At 38.2% G+C, this 12,450-nt stretch overlaps 2 protein-coding genes across 2 annotated transcripts in view; one reads left to right on the top strand and one right to left on the bottom strand.

The window, feature by feature from the left end:
- The window catches only part of MTHFD1 (methylenetetrahydrofolate dehydrogenase, cyclohydrolase and formyltetrahydrofolate synthetase 1), a 120,339-nt gene that overhangs the window by 27,434 nt on the left and 80,455 nt on the right, over positions 1-12,450 (top strand). The gene's annotated exons all lie outside the window — the stretch shown is intronic.
- LOC112921289 (uncharacterized) overlaps positions 1-12,450 on the bottom strand; it is a 44,409-nt gene that overhangs the window by 19,368 nt on the left and 12,591 nt on the right. The window contains exon 3 of the mRNA XM_026000515.2: positions 6,585-6,841. Within this exon, the coding sequence (XP_025856300.1) occupies positions 6,585-6,841 (257 nt within the window). The remainder of the gene's footprint in view (positions 1-6,584; positions 6,842-12,450) is intronic.

The following is a 12,450-nucleotide window of genomic DNA, read 5'->3' on the forward strand; positions in this document are numbered from 1 at the left end:
TCTAGAAATAAACCCATGTTTTTATGGCCAGTAATCTATGACAAAGGAGACAAGAATATACAATGGGAAATACCACTCTTTTCAACAAATGGTATTAGAAAAACTGGACAGCTAAATGCAAAAGAATAAAACTGGACCACTTTCTTATCCCATACATAAAATTAAACTCAAAATGGATTAAAAAACCTAAAACTGAGGCCTGAAATAAAATTCCTAGAAGAAAACATAGGCAGTAATATCTTTGACATTGGCCATAGCACATTTTTCTAGATGTGTTTCTCAGACAAGGAAAACAAAAGAAAAATTAAATTATTGAGACTCCACCAAAGTAAAAAGCTTTTGCACAGTGAAGGAAACCATCAACAAAACAAAAAGCGTACTGAATGGGAGAAGATATTTGCAAATAATAGACCTGATAAGGGGTTAATATCCAAAAGAACTTAACACAACTCAACAATAACTCCTTCCAAATAGTCCTATTAAAAATAGGCAGAGGTCCTGAATAGATATTCTTCCAAAGGAGACATATAGATGGCCAACAGACATATGAAAAGATGCTCTAATCATCAAAGGAGTGCAAATAAAAACAACGAGATATCACCTCACATCTATCAGAATTGCTAAAATCAAAATGGCAAGAAATAACAAGTGTTGGCAAGGATGTAAAGAAAAAAGGAACCCTTGTGCACCATTGGTGGGAATGCAAACTGGTGCAGCCACTGTGGAATGCAGTGTGGAAGTTCCTCAAAAAATTAAAAGTAGAATTATCACATGACCCAGTAATTTACTGGGTAAATTTACCCAAAGAAAATGAAAACACTAATTTAAAAAGGTAAATGCATGCCTATGTTTATTGCAGCATTATTTGCAATTGCAAAGATATGGAAGCAACCAAAGTGTCCATCAATAGGTTGGATAAAGAAGAGATATAGATATATATAGATATAGATATAGATATAGATATAGATATAGATATAGATATAGATATAGATATAGATATAGATAGATAATGGAATATTACTCAGCCATAAAAAGAATGAAATCTTTCCATTTGTGACAACAAGGATGGATTTAGAGGGTATAATGCTAAGTAAAAGAAATCAGGGGATCCCTGGGCGGCCAGCTGTTTGGCACCTGCCTTTGGCCCAGGGCATGATCCTGGAAACCCGGGATTGAGTCCCGCGTCAGGCTTCCTGCATGGAGCCTGCTTTTCCCTCTGCCTGTGTCTCTGCCTCTTTCTTTCTGTGTGTCTCATGAATAAATAAATAAAATCTTAAAAAAAAAAAAAGAAATCATACAGAGAAAGAGAAATACTGTCTGATTTCACTTGTGTAGAATTTAAGAAACAAAATAAATGAACAAAGGAAAAAAGAGACAAAAAAACAGACTCAAATATAGAGAATAGAACTAAGAGGACATTTATTATGATGAGCACTGAGTAATGTATAGAACTGTTGAAGCATTATATTGTACAACTGAAACTAATATAACAGCATATGTTAATTATACTTGACAAAGCAAAAGCAAAAAGTCCATAGTTAATCATTTGGCAGCCTTATTCAAAATTCTGTTGAAGAGTTTACAATGCTTGCTCAGCTCTTAGGGGTCAAACTATAGACCAATTTCAGGTCATGGCTTATCACTAAGAAAATATTTATTTGGGTGATGAATTGCTTTTAATCAGTTCTTCATTTGAACTCTGTCAATGTTTTTTTAAGACACTGCAAAACTAGAAAAAAGTTTTTCTTGCTGGCCTTTGATTTTAACTAATTTCTTAATCTGAGTAAAGACTTATTTCCTTAGTTCAAGCTCAGATATCCTTTCATTTCCTTAAGGGATTTCCTTTTTCTTTGAAGTTTTTATTGTTTCATTTTAAGTAATTCTACACCTAGTGTGGGTCTCCAACTCACGATCCTGAGATTGAGAGTTGCATGCTCTTCTAATTGAGACAGCCAGCTGACACTATATTTTCTTTTTAAAAGTGATTTTGGGGGGGACCTGGGTGGCTCAGTTGGTTCAGTGTCTGCCTTCAGCTCTCAGGTCATGATCCCTGAATCCTGGGTTTGAGCCTCACCAACAGGCTCCCTCCTTAGCAGGGAATATGCTTCTCCCTCTGTCCTTCACCTTGCTTGTGCGCTCTTTCTCTTTTTCTCCCACTCGTTCACTGTCTCAAATAAACAAATAAGATCTTAAAAAAAAAAAAAAAAAGTATTTAGGAAATGCAAGACCCAGAAAAAACTTCAACCTATTAGTTAAGCCATTACATAATAACCAACATGGAAACAGCTACACCAGGATTCATAAGTGAATACAACAGCTTTCCATATTGTATGATATCCTTAAATATGTTGTTAATGCTATAAGAGGGAAAATTAATGACTTTATTTCTCCTGCTACCCACCAAGTACATATGATTAAATATCTCCTTTCTTTGAATACCAACTAAGTAACCACAAGTCTAAGAATAATGTATATATAAAAAAAAACCACATGGTTATCCCAATGGATGCAGAAAAATCATTTTTTAAAAAGTAAAACCCAACGGACTTTCATGATAAAAGCACTTAACTAGAAACAGAAAAAAATTTCCTCAACCTGGTAAAGGGCATCTATTAAAAAAAAAATCGCATAGAGGGCAGCCCAGGTGGCTCAGCGGTTTAGCGCTGCCTTCAGTCCAGGGCATAATCCTGGAGACCCGGGATCCAGTCCCGCGTCAGGCTCCCTGCATGGAGCTTGCTTCTCCCTCTGCCTCTCTCTCTCTCTCTCTCTCTCTCTCTCTCTCTCTCTCTCTCTCTGTGTGTGTCTCTCATAGTAGATAAATAAAATATTTTTTAAAAACCCATAGCTAACATCATACTTAATGGTGAAAACTGAAAGCTTTCCACCTAAAATCAAGAACAAAACAAAGGTTTGTTTCTCACTGCGTCCATTCAACATTGTGCTGGATGTTTTAGCCAAGGCAATTAGGCAAGAAAAATAAAAGCATTCAAATTAGAAAGAAAGAAGTAAATCTCTTTGAGATGACCTGGTCTTAGATAGAGAAAATCCTAAGGAATCCACAAAATAAAACAAACAAGAAAATCAATTTTTTTGAACTAATAAGAAACACTAGCAAAGTTATAAGACGCAAGACTTGTTTAAAAAAAAAAATCTATTGGGCAGCCCTGGTGGCGCAGCGGTTTGGCGCCGCCTACAGCCTGGGGCGTGATCCTGGAGACCCTGGATCGAGTCCCACATCGGGCTCCCTGCGTGGAGCCTGCTTCTCCCTCTGCCTGTGTCTCTGCCTCTCTCTCTCTCTGTGTGTCTCTGAATAAATAAATTTTTAAAAAATATTATATTTCTACTCCTTAAAAATGAAGAACCTGAAAATGAAACTAAGGAAAAAATTCCATTTCCAATGCATAAAAAAATACTTAGAAATAAATTTAACCAAAAGTATATAAGACATATATACTGAAAACTATAAAATATTGTTGAAGGAAATTAAAGGCCTAGTTAAGTGGAAAGATGTCTATTTTCATGGATTGGAAGACTTAATATTACTCCCCAGGGCACCTGGATGGCTCAGTTGGCTGAGTGTCCAACTCTTGATTTCAGCTCATGTCACGATCTCAGGGTCATGAGATTGAGCCCCAAACTGGGCTCTGCACTCAGTGAGGAGTCTGCTTGAGATTCCCTCTCTCCCTCTCCCCTTGCCCCATGCCCCCCCTCAAAAATTTTTTTTTAAAGATTTGATTTATTTATTCGTGAGAGACACAGAGAGAAAGAGACAGAGACACAGGCAGAGGGAGAAGCAGGCTCCATGCAGGGAGCCCAATGTGGGACTCAATCCCAGGACTCCAGGATCATGCCCTGGGCCGAAGGCAGGCACCAAATCACTGAGCCACCCAGGGATTCCCAAGTAAATATATATATATTTTTATTTTTATTTTATTTTTTTTTTTTAATTTTTATTTATTTATGATAGTCACAGAGAGAGAGAGAGAGGCAGAGACACAGGCAGAGGGAGAAGCAGGCTCCATGCACCAGGAGCCCGATGTGGGATTCGATCCCGGGTCTCCAGGATCGCGCCCTGGGCCAAAGGCAAGCGCCAAACCACTGCGCCACCCAGGGATCCCATAAATATATATATATTTTTAAAAAAAGATGACGTTACTCCCCAAATTGATCTATAAATTCAACATAATCCCTATTCAAAATCTCAGTTGTCTTTTTACAGAAATTGACAAGCTGATCTTAATATTTATAAGGAAAAGCAAGAGACCCAGAATAGCCAAAATAATCTTGAAAAAGAAGATAAACTTGGAGGACTCAAACTTCAAAACTTACCACAAAGCTGCACTAATCAAGACAGTGTGGCACTGGTGTAATGATATACATATAGACAAATAGAATTCAGAGTACAGAATAAACCTATGCATTTATGATCAATTCCTTTTTTTTTTTTTTTTGCAAGATTGCCAAGACAACTCAATAGAAAAAAGAAGGGTCTTTTCAACAGGTGATGCTGGAACAACTAGTGGATCTTCACATAAAAAAGAATGGATATGGACTCTTAGCTTGCATCATATACAAAAATTAATCAAGTGGGACACCTGGGTGGCTCAGTGGTTGAGCATCTGCCTTTAGCTCAGGGTGTGATCCCGGGGTCCTGGGATGGAGTCCCACATCAGGCTCCCCACAGGGAGCCTGCTTCTCCCGCTTTCTGTGTCTCTGCCTCTTTCTCTACGTCTCTCATGAATGAATAAATAAAATGTGTTAAAAAAAATTAGTCATGATGTACCAGAGACATAAATTTGAGCACTAAAACTATGAATCTTTTTTCTTTTTTACAGATTTTATTTATTAATTCACGAGAGACACACACAGAGAGAGGCAGAGATATAGAAAGAGGGAGAAGCAGGCGCCGTGCAAGAAGCCGAATGTGGGACTCAATCCTGGACCCAGAGATCATGCCCTGACACGAAGGCAGATGCTTAACTGCTGAGCCACTCAGATGTCCCTAAAACTATGAATCTTAAAAGAAAATGCATGTGTAAATCTTTGTGACACTGGATTAGGCAATGGTATCTTAGATATGACACCAAAGACTCAAGTGACAAAAAATAAAACTTCCATCAAAATTAAAATACTTTGTGCTTCAAAAGATGCTCTTAAGAGTGAAAAGACAGGGCACTTGTCTGGCTCATTCCAAGAGGCATGCAATTCTTGATCCTGGGATCATGAGTTTGAGCCCCACATTGGGTGTAGAGATTACTTTTAAAAAAGTTTTAAAAAAAGAAAGTGAAAAGACGACCCACAGATGAGAGATAATACATTTATCTGATATGGCTTTAGGATACAGAACACATAGAAAACAACTCAAAAATAAAAAGACAACCCAATTTAAAATTGGACAAAGGATTTGAATAGATATTTGTACAAAAAGAATATACAAATGACCAAAAAGCACACATAAAGATGTTCAACATCTTTAGTCTTATGGAAATACAAATTAAAATCACAATGAGATGTGATTTCATATCTACTATAATAGCTATCATAAAAAAGATGAATAATAACAAGTGTTAGGATGTGGAGTAATTGGAATCCTTAGACCTTGCAGGTGGGAACATAAAATGATGCAGCTGCCTTGGAAAATAGTCTGGAATGTCCTCAAAAGTAAACATAGAGTTACTTTATGACCAAGCAATTCTACTCATACAAGAATGATCATAGCAGAATTCATAAGGCTCCTCCAAAAAAGAGAAACAACCTAATGTCCATGAACTGAAGAATGCATAAGCAAACTGTGGTATATTCATACAATAGAATTTTATTTAGCCACAAAAAGGAGTGAAATATGTATACTGATTCATGCTACAACATGGATTAATCTTAAAAATAATTTCAGTACTAACTGAAATAAGTGAGACACAGAAACCATATCTTGTATGATTACATTCATGTGAAATATCCAGAAAAGATAAGTCCATAGAGAAAGAATGTAGATTAGTGGTTGTCAGCGACCAGAGAGAGTGGTATGGGGAGTAATTGCAAATGGACCTAGGGTATCTTTGGAGGGTGATGAAATGTTCTGGAATTGAATGGTAATGATTGGGAATGATCGCACAACCTTGTGAATATTCTAAAAACTGCTGAATTATATATTTTAAAGAGGCGAATTGTTTTAGAAGGGTGAATTTTAATGGTACATGAATTATCTCTCAATAAAAAGGTCTTTTTAAGCATAATAATTTTGAATTAGGTATTACATGAAATCCTACTAAGTTTAAATTCTGTGCTTAATCAGGAATATGGAGTTTTGTTTTGTTTTTTTTTTTTAAGATTTTATTTATTTACTCATGAGAGACACACACACAGAGATTGAGAGAGGGGAAGAGACATAGGCAGAGGGAGAAGCAGGCTCCATTGTAGGGAGCCTGACATGGGACTCGATCCCAGGTCTCCAGGATCATGACCTGGGCTGAACGCGGTGCTAACTGCTGAGCCACCCGGGCTGCCCAGGTATATGGAGTTTATATACTATGTGTAAGCTTATGTCAAATGACATGTTTGAAAACAAACTAGAAAACCATTCCTACCTTAGACGGTTTTCTAGCTCTATAATTCTTTCAGTCAGATCCCAGTTGCCTCTTTCAAGATTCTGAATATTGGTGTTTTTCAAATATTTAATTCTGGTTAGAGAAGCAATAAGTTCTTCTAGGTCCTTGATACTATCTTTCAGGGACATTATCTCAAAAGATTGTTGCACATTATTTTCTTTGTAACTTTCTAGCTCACTCTTCATCTCTTGCAATGAAGTTTCTTTTCTGAAGAGCTTGTTTTGAAGATTTCTTAGCTAAGAAGAAAGTGACATGTTACTTAAAATCATAATTTTGGTTTTAGAAAATTCATGACTTCAATTCATTATGGGTATTTAAATTATACATTATTTTTTTTAAAAGACGTATTCATTTATTTTAGAGAGTGGAGAATGAGTGGGGTTTGGGGCAGAGGGAGAGAGAGAGAGAGAAAGAATCCTCAAGCACATTCCCCACTGAGTGCAGAGCCCGACATGGGGCTCCATCCCAGGACCCCGAGATCATGACCTGAGCTGGAATCAAAAGTCGGCCACCGTATTGACTAAGCCACCCAGGCGCCCTAAGTTATACGTTATTATACAATAAAATGAAGACTCTCAGATCTCCTAACGATATATTCCAATGTTATATACATTTAAAAAATCGTATCAAGGGGCTCAGTTGGGAGAGCTTGCAGCTCAATGAGGTTGAGCCCCATTTTGATTGTAGAGACTACTTAAACTAAGAAAATAAAAACTGAAGCAGTGGAATTTTTAAAAAATCATATCAAAATGACACATCACATTTGGAATAAGTGAATTTATTCTCATCAATATTAAAGTTGTTTAAAATGTTATAGGAGCAAATTATACCAATAATGAATTCAATAATCCCTAGCAGAAAAGAAATACTTAATGCTTTGGCCATAGATATGTTGCTTTCTGCTGGTTGTGAAGGGAACTGTGTTCAGAGGCCTCTCTCCTAAATGGCCTATGTTTATACCATTGTTTCCTGGCTTTGTTTGTGTTTGAAATGGGTGAATAGGAGTCTGAGGAGAAAGAAAGACACTTAAATTCCCTATATTTTTAAAGCAAATAAAGGAAAGAAAAGATCATAAATTTATGAAGAGAAGAGTGATGGTCTGTGAGAGGAGAAGCAACAGAAGAGAGCCATAACCTGCTAACTAAGAAAGACCAGGGGCACCAGGGTGGCTCAGTTGGTTAAGCGTCTGACTCTTGATCTTGGCTCAGGTCTTGATCTCAATGTTGTGATTTCAAGCCCTTTGTGGGGCTCCATGCTGGGTGTGGAGCCTACTTAAAAAAAAAAAAAAAAAAAAAAAAAGACCGAAGAAGGATTGGAAAGGCAAGGGGCATGGTTGCTCTTAGGTGGCTGATTTATTTAGCTTTTGGAAGCATTTTTAAAATCTCTAATCTTCTATCTGATAAGCAAAGAAAGTTCACTAGATAAAGAAAATTGAGGTACTGCTAACATTCAGGGGTCAATTAACTTTTAATTTAAGCCAATTTGTTCAAATTTCTAATAGGCTGTGTATGATCCTGATGAACTTGTAAAAGAGGGGGAGAGGGGACATATTTGATTTGACATTATAAAAAATCATTAGCTTTATAACCAGAAAAAGGTCAGGAATATTAGTTATGGAAAAAGTTTCATTAATGAGAAATGCTATAATTCCTAATAGCACAGGGAGTGGGAAGACCAAGCATTTCAAACTAATATTTTAGTCCAATATGTGTATAAAATGTGTTCTAATTCTTAAAAATTCTGTGAAATTAAGACAATAAAATGAAACTTACATGTTCTCAAAATATACCTTTATATGTATTTTTTATTACATCAAGACTAAAAACACACCTCAATGAGGTCATGGAGTTTCCAGAGAAAGTAAGTATGGGAGAATAGAAAGACCACAAAATTTGGAGGAACAAGAAACTGTGGCCATAGAGAAGTCAGTTAAGTTTTTTTACCCACCTCACATTGCAGTTGTAAGGAATAAAAATAACATATACCAAGGACCTAACATAGTGTCTGTCACATACAAAAATATAATCGAGTAAATTGAAAACATACAACTAAATTGCAGGTATACACTAAACTGGAGTTTGTTCTCCCTTGGAACTTGAAATTATGTCCTGCGAAAAGCTTCCCTAATTAGCTGCAGAAGCGACTCAGCTATCAGAAATGGAGACAAGGTGGTAGATATGGACACAGACAAGGTCATGAAGATGAAGTGAAAGATTTAAGTTCAAGTAGCCCGGGTGGCTCAGTGGTTTAGTGCCACCTTCGGTCCAGGGTGTGATCCTGGAGACCCAGTATCAAGTCCCATGTTGGGCTCCCTGCATGGAGCCTGCTTCTCCCTCTGCCTGTGTCTCTGCCTCTCTCTCTTTCTGTGTCTCTCATGAATAAATTAAAAAAAAAAAAAAGATTTGAGCTCAAGCTAAAGCCCATTTCTCTTCCTCATTGCCCAGCCATACTGATGGTAAGAATGCTCTGTGCTCATTCTTTATCCACTATAATTCTATTTTTATATCATTTAATTTCTCACCCCTATTCTCCATCATAGAAACTCTTCTCTTGAAAGTCACCAAAGGTCTCTTATCAGATTCAAGAATTTCTTTTCAGTTGTCATCATATTCCACATGTCACTGAAACATTTGAACCACTGGCCAGGCCATGCTCTTTTGCTGGATATGGTCATTGGCACTTGGTATCCATTCCCACCACTATGATGTCTTACTCTGCAGAACTAGAAATAAAACTTTCCAGAGTCCTTGTGGGGTCTGGGATTCTCTAAGCTAATGGTTCTCAAACTTCAGCACTGCATTAGAATTATCTGCAGGGTCATTAAAAAGCAGATTGGGAGGGATCCTTGGGTGGCGCAGCGGTTTGGCGCCTGCCTTTGGCCCAGGGCGCGATCCTGGAGACCCCGGATCGAATCCCACGTCGGGCTCCCGGTGCATGGAGCCTGCTTCTCCCTCTGCCTGTGTCTCTGCCTCTCTCTCTCTCTCTCTCTCTCTCTGTGTGACTATCATAAAAAAAAAAAGAAGAAGAAGCAGATTGGGAAAAAAAGCAGATTGATAGCCCAAATCCAGAGTTTTTAGTGTGGCATGAGGCCTGAGAATTTGTATTTATACCAAGTTCCCAGGTGATGTTAATGTTGTTGATCTGTGGAACTATACTTTGAGAGCCATGCTATATGTACATTGAGCTGCACTAAAGAGATGCATTCCCATGAAATTTAGAATAGAGAGAAGGCCATTTTCCCGCTGCTAATTCTGCTGATAAGCAAGGTCAAGGAAGGGGCCAGAGAAGAACATCCCATTACTTAACTACCAGCTTTATGGAGGTTGAGGCAGCTGTGTCTGTGCAATAAACACTCAGTGGGTGATGCCTGGATGGCTAGTTGATTAAGGTGTCTGATTTTGGCTGGGGTTGTGATTTCAGGGCTGTGATTTCAGGATCCCCCTGCATCAGGCTCCTCACTCAGTGGGGAGTTCGCGTCTCCTCTGGCCCCACCCTCTGCTCATCCTCTGTCCTTATCTCTCTCTCTTTCTCAAATGAATTAAATAAATAAATTAATAAATTAATTAATTTAATTAAATAAAAGGCTCAGGAGAAGTAGCAGCAACTTCCTGACTTCAGGATCTCATCCATGGTGGTGTGTCCTTAAACTCATTCATCAAGTTCTGGCCCCAAATCCCATACCCAGACCTTCCAATCACTTTGTATACATAATTCTCTGCATTAAATCATTTTCAGCTTGAAATACTTAGGGTGGTTTCTGCTTTCTGCAGTGAATCCATGACTGATCCTTGACATTCATGAAATTTCTTTTTCTCTCCCTCCCTGATTACTTCTCTCCAGTTTTCTTTTGGTGGTTCTTTTTTTCTTGCATGGATGTATTCCTTGTGCTGACATTAAGAAACTGTGCTAAACTGGATGTAACAAATCCTATATTGCAGGGGTTTTTTCTTTAAATGACCACAATAGATGTAAATGAGTGTGTGGGTTTTTATTTTTTATTTTTTTTTTAATTTTTTTTATGTATGATAGTCACAGAGAGAGAGAGAGGCAGAGATACAGGCAGAGGGAGAAGCAGGCTCCATGCACCGGGAGCCCGACGTGGGATTCGATCCCGGGTCTCCAGGATCGCGCCCTGGGCCAAAGGCAGGCGCTAAACCGCTGCGCCACCCAGGGATCCCGAGTGTGTGGGTTTTTAAAATGCAGCTTACATTTTGGAGGCGAGGTAAAATTTCCCAGGGTAAAGAAAAGTCTGGAATTGAATGAAAACTTGATGGGCCATCCCCATCTCCAGGATCGCACTGACTTCATCATTTAGACTGCTTTTTAATTCCATTTTCAGCACAGACCAATTTTCTTTTTAAAATACTGCTCCAGGGGCAGCCCCGGTGGCTCAGCGGTTTAGCACCACCTTCAGTCCAGGGCCTGATCCTGGAGACCCTGGATCGAGTCCCAGGTCAGGCTCCCTGCAGGGAGCCTGCTTCTCCCTCTGCCTGTGTCTCTGCCTCTCTCTCTGTGTGTCTCTCATGAATAAATAAATAGAAATCTTTTAAAAAGTAAAATAAAATAAAATACTGCTCCATTCCCCCAAAATATGCATTATTAAAAGCTGCTCTATGGTCTTAACCTTTAAGCAATTCTCAAAGGATACGACAGCCTTCCTACCATAGAGGAGTATGGTTTATAATATGAAGTTGGGCTTTTGGGACATTCTGGCAAAATTCTGAATAGGAATCAGTTTTGCAGTCTGAAGTAGTAAGGACAGGAATTCCTAAAAAAAATTACAGCATCATTAAACTAAAATTTCTTAGAATAAAATGCAACCATTAGTGAAATAATAAATTTAATAAATTCTCCCTAGAAAAAGGGAGTGATTAGTTAAGAGAACTCACTATCACTGATAATTAAATTGGTTTAAATCTTTCTAACTTGTGCTAAACAAACACTAGAGTCAGATTTTTTCCCCCTTCTTTTCACACAAGTAAAACTTTTTGCTCCCATGTTAGCTATTACAAAGGAGCTATTCTTTCATAGCATTTTTTAAAACTAAGCTCCATGGCCAATGTAGGGCTTGAACTCAGGACCCTGAAGTGAAGAGCTGTATATTCTACTGACTGAACCAGCCACAGGCCCCTATGGTTTTTTTGTTTGTTTGTTTGTTTGTTTTTTAAGATTTTATCTATTTATTCATGAGAGACACACAGAGAGAGAGAGGCAGAGACACAGGCAGAGGGAGAAGCAGGCCCCATGCAGGGAGCCCGACGTGATCCTGGGTCTCCAGGATCATGCCCTGGGCTGCAGGCCCTGCTAAACCACTGCGCCACCAGGGCTGCCCACCCCTATGGTATTTTTTGAGCATGTCCACTCTTTCCTCCAGGTGTTCATTTGTCAGTTTCTACTTGTTTTCAAAATATGTGATTTGCTGGCATCTGAGTGGCTCAGTCGGTTAAGTGCCTGTCTTTGGCTCAGATCATGATCCCAGGGTCCTGGGATCAAATCCCGAATAGGGCTCCCTGCTCAGCAGAGAATCTGTTTCTCCCTGTCCCTCTACCCCTCTCCCCTGCTCCTGCTCTCTCTCTCAAATAAGTAAGATCTTAAAAAAAAAGATCAAGCCCAAAATATGTGATTTGCCTCATCCCTACGTCTGTGTATTGCAGATCAGAGTCTCTTTTAAGACGTATTTATTTAACTATAAATTTATTTATTTAAAATAATGGGTTAAGTATTCTATGAAAGATCCATATAGAAAATACCTCTTAATAATAAGATCAAATGTTTAAAAATGAAAATTTCAAAATTCATTTATATTTTTGTAAAAACATGTTAATTAGATAAGCGTCATTTTTTA

Source organism: Vulpes vulpes, chromosome 6, assembly GCF_048418805.1.
Source record: "Vulpes vulpes isolate BD-2025 chromosome 6, VulVul3, whole genome shotgun sequence".
NCBI lineage: Eukaryota > Metazoa > Chordata > Mammalia > Carnivora > Canidae > Vulpes > Vulpes vulpes.